This window comes from Guillardia theta (genome assembly GCF_000315625.1).
Source record: "Guillardia theta CCMP2712 unplaced genomic scaffold GUITHscaffold_12, whole genome shotgun sequence".
Taxonomy (NCBI): Eukaryota; class Cryptophyceae; order Pyrenomonadales; family Geminigeraceae; genus Guillardia; species Guillardia theta.
In genome coordinates, this window is record NW_005434662.1 from 658652 (window position 1) to 677339 (window position 18688).

At 60.3% G+C, this 18688-nt stretch overlaps 1 protein-coding gene across 1 annotated transcript; it reads left to right on the top strand.

The window, feature by feature from the left end:
* Nucleotides 1-23: 23 nt before the first annotated feature.
* GUITHDRAFT_134726 (hypothetical protein) lies at nucleotides 24-18431 on the top strand (the record flags this gene model as incomplete). The annotated part of the gene is made up of 26 exons (XM_005838146.1): nucleotides 24-124; nucleotides 183-250; nucleotides 308-4835; nucleotides 5122-11062; nucleotides 11177-11731; nucleotides 11965-14760; nucleotides 14939-15063; nucleotides 15088-15155; nucleotides 15318-15557; nucleotides 15607-15935; nucleotides 15986-16077; nucleotides 16103-16143; nucleotides 16191-16271; nucleotides 16355-16420; nucleotides 16464-16627; nucleotides 16668-16895; nucleotides 16918-17193; nucleotides 17245-17350; nucleotides 17398-17486; nucleotides 17544-17639; nucleotides 17685-17750; nucleotides 17887-17956; nucleotides 18005-18078; nucleotides 18124-18258; nucleotides 18305-18361; nucleotides 18417-18431. The coding sequence occupies 26 exons, from the start codon at nucleotides 24-26 to the stop codon at nucleotides 18429-18431; spliced, it is 16407 nt and encodes a 5468-aa protein (XP_005838203.1).
* Between the last annotated feature and the right edge of the window lie 257 nt (nucleotides 18432-18688).

Genomic DNA, 18688 nt, shown 5'->3' on the forward strand with positions numbered 1-18688 from the left:
AGGCAGACATTCCTTGCTGGGAGATGGCGCGAAGTCGCTGGATCTGGAGGATCCTAGTGGCGGCTTGCGCTGCTTGCTCCCTGGTGTCTGGAGTGGAGGACCCTTGCCAGGGCACAGATCGATGGTGAGTGAGAGCGAGCGAGAAGGAGCATGGAAATGCGATCTCTCTGATGTACTTACAGGTCCAAACTGATCGCAGTACAAAGAGTTGGGCCTCAGATTCGCCTGGTGATCTTTGATGCAAGGACTGGTGAGTGGAGGGTGGCTCGGAGCTTGTAGTAGCGTTCTCACTTTGTTCCTTTATCAGGCGGTTCTGAGACCCTCAACGTCGCTGAGAAGATCTCTTGTGACTGGTCATCATCCCTTGCGATAGACAGCACAGAGAACAGGCTGTACATCCAAACCGCAAACAACCTGAGCTCGTTGGATGTGACTGCGTTGACATCTACGACGATTCGGCTTCAAGGCCCAAATGACTATGCCAATGGCTTGTGGAACTTGGCGTTCTGGGAAGGCGGTGGATACCTGGTAGCAATGCTACCCAACAGAAACACAACGGGGATTATCAAAGTCGATCCGAACGAAGGTATTGTTCAGGAGTTGCATACGGTACGGGGAACACCAATCAAAGGACTGTTTTGCTTGAGCAGATTCGAGGGATCATATTACTTTGTCATTCGCAATGTATCACAAAGTCTTTTGTGTAAGGTTGACCTGTATGGAGGGACTGCTGAAGGGTGGTCAGAAGACGCGTTCAAGGACCTTGTATCGATACATTGGGATGGGAACGATGCTCTGGTTGGAATCTTCTTGAATAACAACAGCAAAGCAGCCCTGTTACGCAAAATCCATTTCAACTCACGACTGATCAGCGACATTGTTGACGTACAAAACATCATGAGCAGGGACAGCTTTGCTTTGCTTGATAATCAGCACCTGGCAGATTCCCAGGTGATTCTGCCAAGTCCGGCAGGTCCTTGGATCATTTCGAGAAATTCCATGTCTCGAAGTCTTGGCTTGTTTCAGATCTGCCAGAGGAAGTTTGTGAGCCTGGAGTCCCAGTCAGCCATCGGCATGGTGGTCTGGTATCCAGCGGTTGCACAAGTGAATTCAAGTGACATGTACATAATGGGGAACCTGTCAACGACTGTCTACGGCCTGAACTTCGGCCTGCGATCGACCACACAGCGCTTTCAGATGGAGGGTGTCGTCCGACCCGCAGTCTGGGTATCAGACTCAGCCATCCAAGTGACAGTCGGATCGACAGACTTTACGGGGAGAGAGAGGGGGGTCCTGGAGATCAGGAATGATAACATCGACCTGACTGTCATCTATCGCGATTACTGGAAGGATATGATGCCCTCCGACGGATTGCTACTGGTCCAGGAGGGCGTTCCGACCAAGGTGTCAATTTACGGCCTCTTCAACCTGTCGAAGAGGTACTTCTGCCAGTGGAACTTGACAAACTTCTGTCACATCAACGAGGGTTGTTGCTACGATGTGGCACAGACGAGGCCGCTGTCGATCCATGAGATCACCTGCAACCTTCCCAGCTCGTTCGGTCAAGGCAGCTGCGATGGTTTCTCCTGCGTCAGGAGGATCCCGTTCAAGCTAGTGGACGAGTTCGACTCGGAGGTCCCCTGCTCTGCAGGGTCTCAGTGCGTGCAAGGCTTCACCATCCATCCAGCTGCGGCTGTCCGTCTGCACTTGATCCAATCGACAGCCGTTGCAACAGCTGGGAAGGTGCTGGACCCGCCCTTCAGCGTGACCGTCGTTGATGAACACCTCAACACAGTCCCCACCGTTCAGGGCCAGGTCAGGGTGAAGTGCTACCAGCAGTGCATGACTGGGGGTGAGATCAAGATGGCTGGGAACATCACCGTCGAGATCTACCGGGGGACGGCTCTGTTCACTGACCTGGCGATCGAGACGGCTGGTAATCTGATGCTCCTCTTCGAGGCCGAGGGTCTTTCAGTGCTCCCCGTGCGCTTCAACATCACCGTCTTCCCGGCGGAGGCCGACCACCTGACCGTTGATGTTCAGCCACACCAGACCATCGCAGGCTCGCCCATGCTGGTCCAGCCGACAGTGCACATCCTGGACAAGTACGACAACGTGGTGAGGGAAGGTCAGCACTTGGTCCGCGCGCATCTCATCCAGGAGACGTACACCTTCGACACTCCACCCAACGTCACCACCTGCCAAGACCTCCAGGGAATTGCGCAGAACTCCAAGTGCTTCCAGTTCTGCACAGGCAGCAACAGGATCGAAGACGCCGTGCTGGGCAACAGCTCAGTGCTCTCGAGCGGCGGGGTGGTTGCCTTCACCGACCTCTCCATCACGGCAGGGACGTCGCGACCGATTCGGCTCCACTTTGCCTCCGATGGACTCCTGGCCACGACCTCTGACGCGCTCAACATCTCTCACTCGAACTTGTCCCACATCTGCACTTGTCGAGGCCTTCATCCCTCGTACGTGAGCATGGTTGACATGGACATACCGCTTGTGTACCTGCTTGACAGCTGGAACAACATCTTGACGCATCCTCGGGGCCCAATCTCTGTGCGGGCCAGCCTTCACGAGAATGCAACGTGCCAGAACTTTACTGCTGGTGGTCATCTCTTCGGCATGGCGGAGGCTGGGCCCGAGCTGGGAGTTGTGACCTTCAGCAACCTGCAGGTGAACACGGTCAGCGAGTGGTACTTCATGAGGTTCGAAGACGAGGGTCAGTTGACCTCGATCACATCCGACACCTTTGCTGTCCGGGTTGGGGTACCTCACCACCTCTCTATCACCCAGCAGCCGTCCGACGGTGTCGCCATGCAGCCCCTGCCGCGTCAACCTGTCGTGCACGTGCTCGATGCCGGCAACAACACGGTCCCGCAGCAGCTCCTAGTCAACATCTCTCTCCAGCACTCGGGGGGGTACGCTCTCCTGCCCAACGTGTCGCTCCACCATTGGGAAGGAGAGCATCTCTTCGGCAGCACCTCCGTCCTCTCCCAGCGGGGTGTGGTCACCCTCACCGACCTCTACATCTCGCTCGCAGCCATGGACTTCCAGCTGATCTTCACCTCCTCCTGCTGCCTTCAGGCGGAGAGCGACGCCTTCGAGATCGTCTTCGGCCCGGCATGGCGCTTGGCAGTGGCGGTTCAGCCTGGGAACGGCAGCGGGGGCCTCCCTCTCGAGTCCCAGCCTCAGGTTGACGTGCTGGACCAGGGAGGAAACAGAGTCTTCAACTCTAGCGCGACCGTCGTTGCTCTTCTGACGTTCAACCTGACGGCTGAGGAGGCCGAGGCGCTGTCGTGGAACCGCTCTGGATCGTGCGCGGAGCAGCTGGAGTGGATGGTAGGCAACGCCTCGGTTGTGTCCAGCAGCGGCCGAGCTAACTTCACCAACGTCGGGGGGATGCGAGCTGAGAAAGGATACAGGTTCTTCTTCTGCTCCGTTGAGCTGTACGGGGCCTTCAGTGAGCCCTTCGATGTGCTGGTCGGGCAAGTCTTCGCCCTCAAGTTCTTCGTCGGAGTCTCCGACGTCGTCGCAGCTGAGCCGCCGGCCCGGCCAGCCCGGGTCTGCCTGGTGGACCGAGGGGAGAACATCGTGCTTAGCAGCTCAATCGAGAAGATCGAGGTGGTCCTAGTGTCTTCCCAACTCAGCTGGACTGTGAACGTCTTGTCCGCCTGCATCTCTACAGCTGGGGTCCTGATCAACAAGGCAGGCACCTACCGGCTCGCCTTCTCCCTCCCCGTGAGCGAGCAAGGGAAGGCGGAGAACTCTAGCCTCCTGCTCGTCAGCGACTCGTTCCGCGTGCTGGTCGGGGCTCCCTTCGCTCTCTTCCTGCAGGATGCGATCAACTTCACAGAGATCATCGCCGGGCACGCGTACGACCGCTCCCTCCTCGTCTCCGTACTGGACAAGGGAGGGAACGTGGTGACCAACTACTCGAACCCTCTGCAAGTTTCTCTCCAAGACGGCAACGAGACGGTCGCCAACACCTCCCTCTCCTTCTCTCTCGCTTACGCCGACGGGACTTTTACCATCTCCAACCTCACGACTTGCCTCATCGGAAGTCGCTTCTCCCTCCTCCTCACCTCGGGCGAGCTTCCCCACCTCCGCACCGCTCTTTTCGTCTCCCGATCAGGTGAGATCGCAGACATGAGGATCGTCTCGCAGACGACTTCGGCCGTGGCTGGGACGCTGTTCTCCCCCATCAACTCCATCGAGATCATCGACAAGTGCGGCAACCGGGCCTTCGGCTTTGCGGACGGGGAGAGGGCCCTGGTCGAGCTTGTCAACGCCTCCTCCTCCGTCCGTTTGTACGGGATCAACTCCTCCTTCCTCCAAGACGGAGTCGTCCAGTTCAGCGAGCTCATGATGACGAAGGCAGGTCAGTCCTACTTTCTGCGCTTCGTTATCCCGGAGCTCTTCAACGTTCCCCTTTCCATCCTCAGCCTTCCGCTGGTCGTCCATCCCAACACAGCAAGCAGCATCTTCGCGTCCACGACAGGGGAGGGCCTCTTCAAGGTCGACGAGCCGCTCGGCTTCCTGAGCGTGCAGGTGCTGGACAAGTACAAGAACGAAGTAGAGGCCGGGAAGGAGCACAACATCAGTGTCGAGCTGCTGTCCATCAGCTCCAAGACGATAACCAAGGACTGTGTCGGCTACATGGCATGTGACGTGGAGATCGACGTGGTCGAGCAGGACTTCGTAGCTTTCGCCTTCCTCTCCGTCTCCCTCACCTGCACAGACTTCGATCACAAAACAGAGTTCGTGAGGCTCTACGGGGTGGGAAACGAGCCGGTCATTCTAGACGGAGAGAGTGAAATGTGCATGGGAAGGTAAGACCTCCCTGCTGTGCCTCTTGCTCGTTCTGACTTCTCCTCTCCTCTCCTCTCCCCTCCTCTCCCCTCCTCTCCTCTCCCCTCCTCTCCTCTCCTCTCCTCTCCTCTCTTCTCCCTTCCACTCTCCTCTCCTCTCCTCCTCTCTCTTCTCCCTTCCACTCTCCTCTCCTCTCCTCCCCTCTCCTCTCTTCTCCCTTCCACTCTCCTCTCCTCTCCTCTCCTCTTCTTTCTTCTTCCTTTCCCTTCCTTTACTTGCCTCCTCTGCCCTCTCGTTCCCCTGCAGCTGTGCGCGGACTGAGACTGTCCTCCACCGCCTCGACGTCACTCAACTGGCGCGGGGAGGGAAACTTTCCCTGAGCCTGCAGGCGACAGAGGAGGTCAACTACTACCCGTGCGACGGCAACTTCGTTATCGCTACCTTCGAGCTCATCCTCTTCCTCGGCACCCCCTCCCCCTCCTTCGGTACCCAGCATGTGCTGGTTCAGACCCACCGCAGCCTCGAGGACTTGTCGATCCTCACGACAACGGGAGACTACCTCCTCCTCTTCCAGGACGTCGACCGGAACCTGTCCTTCCACTTCGTCAACTTCACGCTGCTACCCGGGAATGCGGTCAGACTCCAGAGCGTCCGGTCCCCTGCTGGAGGGAGAGGAGGGGAGCTGCTAGACCCGCAGCCTATCGTGCATGTGGAGGACGCGGGTGGGAACCTGATCTCGGAGGCGACTGTCAATGTTTCTGCCTCCCTCATTCAGGCGTCTCAGGGGAATCTGTCCTCCAGCCTGCGGGGCGGTACTGTGCTCCACTCCCAGCTGGGAGTGGCTGCCTTTACCGACCTCCTTGTCCTCCTCGCCCCGGACACGTACAAGCTTCTCTTCTCCGCCCAGGGTCTGGCGACGGTTGCGAGCGGCTCCTTCAACGTTACCATCGGCCCCCCGCGTTTAGTCTCCATCCTCACCATGCCCTCTTCCATCGTCAGCGGCGAGACCTTTGCTCCTGTCCCTGTCGCCCAGCTGGCTGACCTGGGACGGAACTTCGTGGAGGAGGAGAACGTCCTTATAACGGCTGACATCGCCGCCAACGGAGGAGTCGACGGGGAGCTGGTGGGCGAGACAACGAGGGGGACCAACGCTAGCGGAACTGCGACGTTCGGCGCTATTACCATCCACAAGGCAGGGGAAGGCTACTCGCTATCCTTCCGCTTCCCCTCCGTCGTCTCCCCCGAGTCCTCCACTTTCTTCAACGTCACCGCGGGGACGGCAGACAGGTTGAGGATGCGCATCCAGCCAGTCGGAGGGGATGCGGGAGTCGCACTGAACCCTCAGCCGAGCCTTGAGGTAACGGACAGCTACGGCAACGTGGTGAGAGAGACGATCGGGGGGCTGACAGTCCAGCTGCTCCCTACCTCAGGGATCTTCACCCGGCCAGATGGGGACGAGAGGTTCGAGGGGACGGGCTATGTGCAGGATGAAGAAGGGGTTATCCACTTGTACAACCTGACGGTCAAGGTGGCGGGGGGAGGCTTCCGCTTCCGCTTCGGAAGTGCTGTGCTAGCGAGCGCAGACAGCAACGAGTTCGCGGTGAGGAGCACGGCAGACATGCTCGTGCTGAGCGGGAGGGCGCTGGTGAGCGGGAGGACGACGGAGACGTTTGGCAACTCGAGCATACGCACGCTCCTACTGGCGCTGGCTTCCGTGGGGCAGGTGGACCCGACGAGCATCGAGGTGCTGGGGGTGGTGGACCTGAAGCTGCGGAGGAGGAGGCTGCTGGTTCCATCGGTGCAGGTCGCGTTCGAGATCTCTACTTTCGCTTCCCTCCCTGCCCTGACCCTCAACGCGGTCAATGGCTACCTGGCCCAGCACAACAGCTCCTTCCTCCTCCTCCAGCTCGATATCTTCGTCAAGCCCGCGTCCCTAGACTCGTGGCAGGGGCTGTGGGTGGCCGCGCCCAACGTCTCAGCGGGGGTCAAGGAGGAGCGCTCAACCTCCTCGCTCTCTCTCTTCCTCCAGTCGTTCCGCTCGCACCCTCCCCTCAGCTGCCAGGGAAGGCCGCAGGACAGCAACCAAGTCAGCATGTTCTGCTATGATGCAGAGCAGAGCCTCTTCGGTGCCGTCTCGCTCATCAGGAGCGGAAAGTCGATGCAGGGCATCATCTCGAGCAAGCACCTCCTCTCCCAGCAGTTCACCGGAGTTCAGCACATCAACTCCTTCCTCTTCAGCGACGTCAACGGGCCCGTGCGCGCAGTCGTCCTCTCGTCCTCCTTCCGAGACTCGCCCGGCAACGCCCCGTCCCCGCTCCTCTCCATCTCCCTCGTCGACGGCCAGCTGAATTACACCAAACTCCACGACCTCTACACGGAGGGCGCGGTGGCCTCGAAGCATCTGAGTATCTTCGGCAAGGACTACCTCTTCTTTGCGAACCACTTCGACTTCTACATGCAGAGCTACGTCACCTGCTCCTTCATCTACACCTACGAGAGGTACCTCGGCAGCTGGAGGAGAGCTGGGCAGGTGGTGACGTTCGGCGCGTCGGCGGTTGAGGCCTTCCAGCTGGACGGGGAAAGCTACGTGACGATAGCAAACTTCTACAATGGGAGCGACTACGAGCTGCCGTCGAGCATCTACCGCATCTCCTTCTTCAACGCCGAGCAGGTTGAAGACACCAACGTGCACCTGACGGCCGTCCAGACCCTCCAGACCAACGGGGCCCGGGACGTGAAGAAGTTTGAGAGGGGACAGCACCAGTACCTCGTCTTCACCTCCCAGATGGGAAACCGTGTCGACCTCTTGCTGTGGGACGGCGATCTGTTCCAGCCTCTTGCGCCCCTCGTCGTTGTCCAGCCCACCTTCATTGAGGTCTCCTCCTCCTCCTCCTCCGTTTTGGTAGCAATCGCGTCAGCGGCGGGAGGCGTGAGTGTGTTCAAGCTCGGAGCAGACCACAGTCTCGTGCTTCTGCAGAACGTCAGTTCTGACATCGTCAGCTCCCTCCGCTTCATCGACCTGCCCCAGTACCTCCCGCACATCCTGGGTTACAAGGCAGCGCATAAGTGTATCCTGTGGGCCTCCTCGCCGTACCAAGAAGAGCTTGGGATGATTCGGATCTTCTGCAATGATGCCAGCAGCCCCGATCGCTTTTCCCTCACCCACGAGCTCCCCAGCTCGCACGCCACCGCCGTCTCCCTACTCGACTTCTCCACCGCCTCCTTCGACAGCTTCCTGCTCTCGGCCAGCGGGTGGAAGGGCAGCAACGCGCTGGAGTACTTCCACTTGGACTCTCTGACCATGGCGAGGGAGGCGGACAGGATCTCGAGCCCGTACCTAGACTCTTACGACCTTTTCCTGCAGAACTCCAGCTATCTCATCTCCTCCCAACTCTGGGACGGCAACCAGTTCGCCAAGATCGGCACCCTCCGATCAGCTTGTGTCCAGCTCAATTCCACTGCGGGTGACACCCTCACCACCAACGTCTCGAGCGTTGTGGATGAGAGTGGGGCCGTCGTCGTCCAGAACTTCTCCTTCCCCGTCACCTGCAAGCCCGTCACGCTGCAGTTTGCGCATCCCTTCCTTTTCTCCGACCCTAGCAGAGTCTTGAGCGTCATCCCCTACCCCGGAACCTCCGCGTCTCTGTCTTTCTGCGCTGACCTGACCGTCTCGAGCCTCAACTCAAGCGAGCTGCTTGCCCAGCTTGGCAGCCAATTGGACTTGACCGCTGAGACCGTTACGCCGTTCGACGCTCCTCCCAGCTCGCTCAGCTGCTTCCGCCTAACCTTCAGCAGCAACGACCAGCTCGTAACTGCCATCAGCTACTCTCAGTCTCCGGCATTCGCAGCCCTCGGCCTCTCCAACTTCACCTACCAGCCGGCCGCCCCAGCTCACGGCTCCCTCCTCAGCCTCCTTGGCTGTTCCCAGCTGGAGGGAGGGCGGTGCCACGTTGTCACCAACGAGACTTTCTCCGCGGATCTAGAGCTCCGCGACTGCTTTCTCCATCCTCTCTCCTTCTCTCGAGGTCCTCTCCAGCCGCACGTGCAGTCGAAGCCCTCGGGAAGCTTCCTCGCCTCCTCTGCCGCCTTCACCAGCCCCAGCCCAGCTGCCTTGAAGTTTTCTCAGCTCATTGTAACCCGCAGCGGAAATTTCGAGCTGGACTTCTCCCTCCCCGGCTTCCTCAGCCTTTCAGCTCCTCTCTCCTCCGCCCTCCGCTCCTACTGGAACGACCAGCTGGGCGGGGCTCTACAGGGCTCCCTCTCACAGACAAGAGGCTCCTCCATTTCTTCCTGGAGGGAGGAAGTCCTGGTGCTCGGAGGAGGAGGAGGAGGAGTGACGGCCCAAGGAGCTCAGCTGCGCTTATTGAACACAGCCGACCTCAGCGTAAAGCTTGCAAACACAACAGGAACTCGACCTCCTCCTCTGGTGGGCCATGCTACCGTCGTCTGCCATGGCAGCCTGTGGGTACTGGGGGGGCGGAATGCTCAGACGGAGGAGCAGGAGGAGGCGCTCTACAGGCTGGACCTGCAGGAGATGAGCTGGACTAGCTTCAACGGGCAGGCCTGCAGGCCTGTCAACCTGGTCGATCCGCACCTCACATGCTCAGAGCGCTACCTGCTCACGCTGGTGAACCAGTCGCAGGTGAGTGGAGGGTGTGCAGGAGCAGGAGCAGCAGTGGGCGATGGGCCTGTGCTCCTGAGATACTCGTTCGTTCACGAGAGCTGGGGCATGCTGCAGTTGGCCTCGAACTTCCCAGCGTCCGCTCCTCCTCCGCTCCTCTTTGGGGATGCCAACCTGAGCTCTGCATACCTTGTCGACGGAGCAGATCGATTGTTCAAGGTCGACCTGGATGCGAACGTGACCACATACCTCAGCTCCATCTCACCAGGATCGCACATCCTCACGTCCTACGACTGGGTGGCGGCTGAGAAGACACGGTTCCTGTTCGTCCTCCCCTCGGACTCCCCCAGCAGCCCTTCAGCCGTCAGGGTCCAGCTGCTGGACCTCTCCGACGAGGCCAATCCCCTCTTCATCGACCTCCTCAACTCAGCCCGCTCTTTCCCCAACATGACAAGTGCCAGGCTCACTCTTCTCTCCCAGCATCGCTTCCTCCTCAAGGTTGACAGGAGCGGGCAGGACACCAGCACCCTCGTCCTCCTCTCCTTCTCCAAGAGCCTCCAGCTCCTCCTCCGGCCCCGAGGGCTCCCGGCCACTGCCATGGTCGGCGACATCCTCCGCCTCGACCCCCTCGGGATCGCCGACCTTGGCGGCTCACTCAACACCCTTGACAACTCTACGGAGGTCAGGGTGTCAGTCCAGGGCCAGCTGGCCTCTGGCCTGCTGGCGGGCAGGACGGTAGTGAAGGCGGTGGGAGGACGGGCCTTGTTCACCGACCTCCGGGTAGTGACGCTGGTGAGTCGCTCCCCTCTCAGTCTCGTCTTCTCCTCCCCCGGGCTCCTGCCCTTCCGCACACCCCCCCTCGTCCTCCGCCCGGGCTCCGTCCGGAGCCTCCGGCTGTCGCAGGAGCCCCTGGGCGTCTTCGTGGGGGAGGCGTTCTACGAGCAGCCAAAGGTGGAGCTGCTGGACGAGGGAGGAAACGTCGTCGACTACGATCGGTTCTCGCTTGTCACAGCCCAGCTGACGTCGAGCAACGGCTCGGTCATCGAGGAACTTGCTGGTACGGCGGCGGTGAAGGTTGAGAACGGAGTCGCGTCCTGGTCCGACCTCAAGATCCTTTCCGCCCCCTCCTCCCCATTCTTCCTCTCGTTCTACAGGCCTGGAGTCCCCCGGCTCCTCGTCCAGCTCAACTTCACCTCCTTCTCCAGCACGTCCCTGCAGGTGGGGAACGTGACAAGCAAGGAGGTTGTGAGCGGAAAGCCCTTCATCCTCCTGGTCGAGAGGGTCATCCCGGAGGTCGGCAGCCGAGTCATCGGCAGCGACGACTCAACGCAGGTGACGGTCCAGCTGGTCGGGGATGAGGCGGCGAGTCTGGGAGGTCAAACGACAGTGACGATGACGGGAGGAGTCGCGACTTTCTCGGACCTCGTTATTGACAAAGCAGGGCAGAACTACTCCTTCCTGGTCTCTGCCGCCTCCTCTGACGGGCAGGCGCTGACTGCCCGCTCTGCCCGCTTCGTCGTCCTCCCTGCTCAATACTTCCGCCTTTCCATCGTCGTTGAGGCAAACTCTGCCTATGGAGGAGAAGCTTTTGCTGTACAGCCTGAGATTGAGCTCCTCGACCTGCAGGTGAGCCCGCCCTGTCTTCCTCTTCTCCTGACTCTCCCTCTCCCCACACCTCCTCTCAATTCCTCCCTCCCCTTCCTCGTTCCACCAAGTCAAGATGCTCACGCGTGACCCTAGAACAATCGCGCCACCCTCGACGACCACACGCGAGTAGCCGTCGAGCTCGTGGCCGCGGATGGTGGAGGAGGGAAAATCTGCGGGAAGACGATCAGGACAGCCGAGCAGGGGCTGGTCAAATTCACAGACCTGGCGGTTGACCGGTCAGGGAGCTACACGCTTCGCTTCTCCGCCTCCTCCTACAACGAGACAGTCTGCTATTTCTCTCGACTCTCCTCCCCGGACGTCAACTGCTCCTGCAACTGCAGCGTGCAAGGCGCTCCCTTCGCCGTTGACGTCGGCGGGCCGTACAGGCTAGTGGTCCAGCGATCACCCTCCAACGGGACCGGGGGCACGGCGCTGCCCACCCAGCCTCAGGTGGGTGTGGTAGACAGGGGAGGAAACTACCTGCAGCAGGTGGCGCCGGACCTCAGCGTTTCAGCCTCCCTTGAGATCCCAAGGACGGACATCAGCGACTTTCTCGTCCTCCTCTCGTCCTTCCCGACGTCCTCCGTGCTCGGCATGCTCCACCTCCGGGTCCAACGTGACGACTACGTCGTCTTCGCCTCGTTCGAGGTGAAGAAATCTTGCCCTCTGCCCTCCTCTCCTCGTCCTCCTCCACTGCTCCTCGTGTGCTGCCCATCCTCGGACTTCATCCTCGGAGTACCTCCCGCACCTGCTCCCCTCCAGCACCTGTCTGTCTCTTGGACCTCTGCTCGTCCCCTCTCTTCCTCTCTTATCCTCTCTCTCCCTCTCCTATCCTCTCTCTTCCTATCTCTTCCTCTCCCTTCCTCCTGACTTCACAGCAGGCCAACGGCGATACCTCTGTCAACTCAACCGTCTACATCCTCAACACCCAGGGCCAGCTGGTCCCTCAGCTGGACGTGTTGACTAGCGGGGCGAGCGACTGGTCGACCTTCAAGGTGGAGGAGGAGCACTTCCTCGTGCTCTCGAACCTCTTCGACGCGTCCACGATGCTCTTCGACGTACCTTCTCACGTGTACAGGTTCATGCCCGGGAACCAGCCTCAGCTCTTCCTGGTCGACAGCCTGCAGACTGTTGGGGCGATCAGCGTGGAGGCGTTTCAGGTCGGCAAGACGCCCATGGCGGCGATCGCGTGCCAGGGGGACGGGACGGCGGCAGCCGACTCGCTCATCTTCACGTTCAACTCCAGCGGGCACCCGCGACTGCTGCAGAGGGTCGAGACGCACCTGGCACAGGGGGTCGCGCACATGTCGATCGACTGCCTTGACTACCTAGTCATCTCCAACTCCTTCAACTTCACCAGCGCGACGGGAGAAGGGTCGGTGCTGGTGCTCAGGTGGGAGGAAACTGCTTTCACCCCCTACCAGCTGCTTCCCCTCCAGAGCCCCACGGCCGTCAGCGCCTACGTGGCCTCGACCCGCTCGTTTTTGCTCGTCGGTAGTCGGTTCGGAAACTCTTCTCTGTTCCTCTTCGACGGCGGCTACTTCCGTCTGCTCCCTCCCCTCTCCTCTGCCGTGCGCATCGAGCGGCTCTCTTCTTTCGAGTACGGAGGCACCAGCATCATCAGCTTCGCTTCCTCCGCGCTTAACAAGGACGGGAGCGCGACCGTCGGCCTCGTCACCCACCCCAACCTGGTGGAGGAGGGAGGGAACTTCGTCTGGGAGGCGCCGGCCAGCGTCGCCGAGCTCCCGCTCCCTTCCTCCGTCAGCGACGTGCTGCACGTGCGAACTTTCGGTGGACCTGACTTCCTGGTGGTGAGCGAGAGGGAGAGGACAAGCGTCTTCGCGCTGCACCCCAGGAAGGCGCTGACAGGTCAGAGCCTTGCCGTGATGCAGAACGGGACCGGTGGAGGCAACGCCGTGGCAACCTTCGAGGACCTGGCAGTTCCGGAGGCAGGCAGGTGGAACTTTCGGTTCTCCTCTGTGAACTTGGAGGAAGCGCATACGGGTCCCTTCCTCGTCAAGGTTGGGCCCAGGCACTCCCTCTCTGTCCTCGTCCAGCCGGCGCAAGGGAGGGGAGGAGAGCCGCTGCTGGTCCAGCCCAGCGTCCGCTTCCTGGATGCCGGAGGGAACTGGATCGCAGACGCTGAGGGGGATGTAGTGTCTGCGGTCCTGGAGCAGGACGACTCGACCTTTTGCCTCAACCGCTCCAATGTCTCCTTCGCTACCACTGTGGGTGGGGTGGCGAACTTCACAGACCTGATCATCAAGAGGATAGGTAGCGGGTATACCTTCCTCTTCTCCTCCTCCACATTCAACGTGACCTCCGCAAACGTCACCGTCCTCCCTGGCAACCCGACCTCCTTCCGCTGGGTTCGCTACCCCGCTGACAATGAGACGGTAGGAACGCTCCTCTCCCAGCCCTCGCTCGTTGCCATGGACCCGGCATGCAACGACGCCGCCTCGCACTCGCTCAGGGTAACGATCTCCTTCTCCTACGACCCCTCGGGGATGGCGACGCTGCTGGGAACGACGACGATCTACAGGAAGGGGCCAGTCGTGACGTTCACGGACTTGATGATCGACAAGACGGGCAGTCGGTTCCAGCTCAAGCTCCAGCTGGAGCGAGCGCCGGATGCTCTCAGCTCCTCCTGGAATGGGTCGGAGGTCTTGGAGCTCCCAGCAAGGTTTGCAGGAGGAGATGTCTCCTCCTTCTTCTCCGTGTTGCCTCGTTCCTCTGGTAGCCTCGTGAGCACTAGGAGAGTGGTGGCAAGGGGCTGGGGGACGGCCTGGCCCAACGGGACTCTTGCTCTGTCCCTCGGCGCGTCTCCCCGCTCAGACTACCTGGCCGGCTTCTTCGTGCGCGTAAACTCCTCCTCCTCCTCCTCTCCCCATCTCTTCCGCATCAAGTCGCAGACGTTCGACCCAGCCACCTTCTCCGTGTCCCTGGTCCTCTTCGGAAACCCGCGGGACTTCCAGCTGGAGGGGCAGGTGAAGTATGAGATTCTGGCGCCAGCTGGGGACGAGCTGACGCTCGAAGTGCGGGGGAGCAACAGTCACCCGTCAGCCCACGGAGTCTACGACCTCCTGACCGAGGGCGAGTACCCCTCCTTCCTGCAGAGGACCACCACCTCCCTGCTCCTCAACGCCTCGGGTCTCGGGCTGGCGGCTGAGTACGACGGGGTCTACGCTGTGGTGCCCGAGCGGGTCAACGGGAAGACTTTGTACAAGCAAGAGGAGGGCAGCAACTTCTTGTTCCAAAACGGGACGGACTCAGTCTTGTACTGGCCGTCAGCGGACAATACGCAGGATCGGAGCGAGGGGTGGATCTTCGACGAAGCTGCTTCGTCCTCCTCCTGGATCGTCGGGGATGCAGCGACGTTGAGCGGGGAGCGCGTCAACTTCAACGACCTCGTGGCGGTGGAGAGGAGGCACGTGATCGAGTACGACCAGCTGAACCTCTCGTGGGTCCTGCGAGACGGCGAGACGGTCGTCTTCCGAGCTTCGAGCCAGCAGAAGTCGCCAGGTCTCTTCCTCCAGCAGTGGGTCGAGCTGAACCCCAGCAATGGAGGGATCTCGTGGATAGCGAGCAGCCTCGAGATCACCTACCAGCCTGCGGCCTCGTTCTCGGACGACTGGGGCAACGTTGCGGACTTTGAAGGCTTTCAGGACACGGAGCTCGTGAGTTGAATATTCCACTTGGTCAAGAGAAGGGAGGGAGGGGAGGAGAGAGAGGAGGAAGGGGCCAAAGGAAGCATGCAAGAGAGAGAGGAGAAAGGAAGCAGGAGGGAGGGAGGGAGGGAGGGAGGGAGGGAGGGAGGAGGCAATCAGAGACTAACCTCGGTCTTGCTCCTTGCAGGTACCAAAGTCAAAGATCTTCGCGCAGTCCTGCTTCTCAAACCTGCTCATCCAGCGCCTCGTCTACGGCTCCTACACCTCCAAGAGCTTCCAAGTCCAAGGAAGGGACCTCGTCGTCCTCGTCAGGTCCACGACTGCAGACTCCTGCAGCGGGGCAGAGGGCTGCCTCCCTGAGTTTCAGATCAACTCGACGATGATGATGTGGATCAAGAGGAAAGGTCACACCGTGGCACAGGTTTCTCCTTCTCCTCCCTCTTTCCCTTCCCTCCCCTCCTCTTCCTCTTCCTCTTCCTCTTCCTCTTCCTCTTCCTCTTCCCTTCCCTTCCCGCCCCTGACTCCCTCCCTCCCTTCTCCCCTCCTCTCCCCTCCTACCATCTCAGTAAGCCTCCTCCGACAGATCGACAACGGAGATTTCGACGGGGAGCTGGACGCCTGCCCGGGGGGCTGGACCTGCGAGGGGAACGTGAGCAAGAACCACGACTGGAACTCTCCTTTCTTGGTCCATCGCGCCCACGGGAGCTTCCAGCCGACCCGCCTTTTCAACTACAAGTCAAGACTGCCTCCCCCCGGCATCGCCCTCGGCCCGTTCACAGGCAGGATTTCCCAAACGATCCTCCATGGTGAGGGGAGGAGGCGGAGCCTACCCGCAGCGCTGACTGAGTGGCCCAGGAGCGCACAAGGGAGACGTCATTCGAGTCAACTTTAGCGCGGCCCAGGACTGGTTCAACGGGACCATGTCGGCGTACCTGAGCAGGCCTGTTGGCCAGCTGACTGTACTGATGAATGAGGAGAGAGTCTTCGGGCCGATTACTCCGTCCCCGATCCACTACTACGAGCTGCAGAACTACTCGTTCCTTGCGCGGGTGGACCGGCCGTACTCCGTCTTGACGTTCCTCTACACGAGCTACGAGCAACGGTTCTCCCCTGACTACCCAGCCGCGAGGACCATCGTCACAGCGGTGGAGATCACCATGCATTCTTCGCTCCTCCCCTTCGAGGTGACGCCGTCAGGATGGTTTGCGACTCCTCCTCCTGACGCTCCTGGCAGGCGATCGAGCTGACAGGGTCGATGATCCACCCTGAGTTCCATGGCGAGTACATGAAGACAGACGTCAAGTACGACGGAGGAGCGGGGCGATGGTGGGCTGTGACACGAATGCCGCAGGTATGGAGGAGCCAACGTGTACTGGAAGCAAGTCACCCAAGGTGGGAGACGTGAGGGTGGGGGTGGGCTGGTGAGAGACTTCACGCAGATATCAGCATGAGCTGCTTCCTCTTCTTCGAACACTCGAGAGGCTCTTGGATGGTCATGTCAAACTATCGCCTTCGCAGAGGTCAGTCCGATCCTCCTCCCCCCGATCTCTGCTCCTCCACTCCTCCACTCCTTGTTCTCTCACTCTCTTCCCCCGCCCCGCAGGAGCTCCTCCTGAGTTCGTGGCCGCGGGCTCTGCATACTTGCTGCGAAGTTCCGATGGAGGAGCAGGTGAGCCCGATCGCCCCATCCGCGTCTCCTCACCACCTCGCAGAGCCGCTGCATCGAGTGTCTCAGTTCGGTCCGGACTATGCGGGTGTGCTGGGCCCGTGGAGGGAGTGGAACGCAAGCTTCGATGTCAACGACACGAGGGCGGAGGAGGCTGGACTTCAGGCCCTGCGGGACTTGACAGCCTGCAAATACGCCAACGTGACTAGCGTACGAGTGTGCAGTTGGGGAGCTGACGGGAGCATGGCAGGGGCAGGGCTGCTTCTACGAGGAGAGCCTGGACTTGTCGATCAAGGAGCTCCCCTCGACCTTGCAGACGATCTTTGAAATCCCGACGCTTGCTGCTGTCGACTGTGAAAACTTCACAGTGGGGAACTCCAATTTCCTCGTCTTCGCCAGCTTCTATAATGAGTCCGGCATCGGAAGCTACTTCGTGGACTCGCACGTGCGTTGGCGTGGGTGGACGCAGCAGATGGAGGTTTGTGACACGGTTCTGCCAGGTGTACAAGTTCTCCATCGACGGCTCCTACCAGCTCCATCAGAACCTCTCTACAGCCGGAGCTATCGACCTCGAGGTCTTCGAGCTCGCCGGTCAAATCTGGCTAGTTGTAGCCCAGTACTTCGACGGGCTCTACTACACCAGCGGGTCCCCTCTCTACCGCTGGGTCGGGGAGGAGGACGGACAGTTCGAGCTGTACAAGACCCTCCCGACTAAGGCGCCGAGGCGATGGAAGCACATGCTGTGCGGCAGCACCAACTACCTCTTGGTCACACAGGTTGGAGCGAGGGGAGAGTGACGAGTCGAAGTTTGACGTGGAGGTTGTCAGGGATCTGTTTACAACTCCACCGACATCTACGTGTGGAGGGACGCCTTGGCAGACTTCGTGCTCTACCATTCCGTCGACCAGCCCGGAGATGACCTGGGGATCTTCCGTAGGCCCCGCCCCTCCCCTCTTGCTCCCTCCTGACTCCCTTCGCAGAGGACCAGTGCCTTTTTGTCGTTGCGGGCAGTTGTGACGGTTGCACCCGCGTCTATCAGATCCGCGATGGGGTAGTTGCGATGCAGCAGGTAGGCTTTCCGTCTCCTCCCCCGTCTCGCCTCATCCTTCTTCCCTCTTTCCCTCAGGCCCTCAACGTCGTCCGAGTGGTCGGCCTGTCAACTTTCCGGGCTGGTTCTCAGCTTGTCATCGCCTTGACCATCGGAAGCGACTCGGTCGATGCGGTACTCCTGCGCTCCTCAGGCGTCCTCCTGCTCACCCACTGCCAGGGCTGCGGCAACAGCACCAGCAACAGCACCAGCTACTCCCCAGCTCATGTCGAGCTCTTCGCTGCGGTGGGAGCAGCTGCTCGCAGTGCCGTTGCATGTTCTTCTGACCTCCTTCTCCTCCAGTCCTGCTGGGACCTCAGCAGTGCATGCCAGGCTCCCATGTGGCGACCGATAGGTGAAGTTGCCGCTACCATGATCGCAGACTCATCCCGTCCCAGCTACCAACCGCACCATCACCGTGCCGGATGGCAGCGAGACCGTGCCAGGAGCAGGTGCGTGCTTGCCTAGTCCCTTGCTGCTCCTCCTGACCCTCTTGACAGCTCAACATGTGTTCATGGACAGCCAGCACTACCTCATGGTACACTCCCTCACGGAGACTCAGCTGTGGGCAGTGGTAGGGAACCTGCTGTGTCGCCCTTGTACCCTGAGGCGCGTGCAGGAGGGAACGGGCTTCAGAGGAGGGGCCAAGTCGCTGACCTTCTGGCCGGAGGACGGAGCAAACGCTGCGCTCGTCCGATACTCAGGAGCTGCCCCGTGGTCGCGGTTTGACTGCAACGGAACGAGCCTCTACGCGGTCCATCCCCTCATGATCCTCCTGCGTTGCCTCACTGTCTGAGCAGTTCGAGATGTCCAGCGCGATGCGATCCTCCTACTCCTCCTACTCCTTCGCGGTGCAGGTATCGTGTGCTCACAAGAAGACTTGCGATCAGACGATGTGACGCTCTGCGGCAGGGAAAGAATCCTTGATGAAACCTGGATTCTTCACGGGGGCCTGACTTCTATTGTTTTTCTTCATCTTCTCTCTTTTGCCCAGCATGTTAATAAATTCATCATGTGTCTTGTCCTATCAAGTTGATTACCGCAGGTCGCCACGGTCAAGTCTTGCTACTGCCAACCGTGGCCGCCGGGCCGCGCAGCCGCGAATCCCTCGCTGTCCGCCGATCATCAGATGATGTGCTAGCTATCAGAGTCAAGTTCAAAGCTCGGGAGAACAGTGCGGCCCC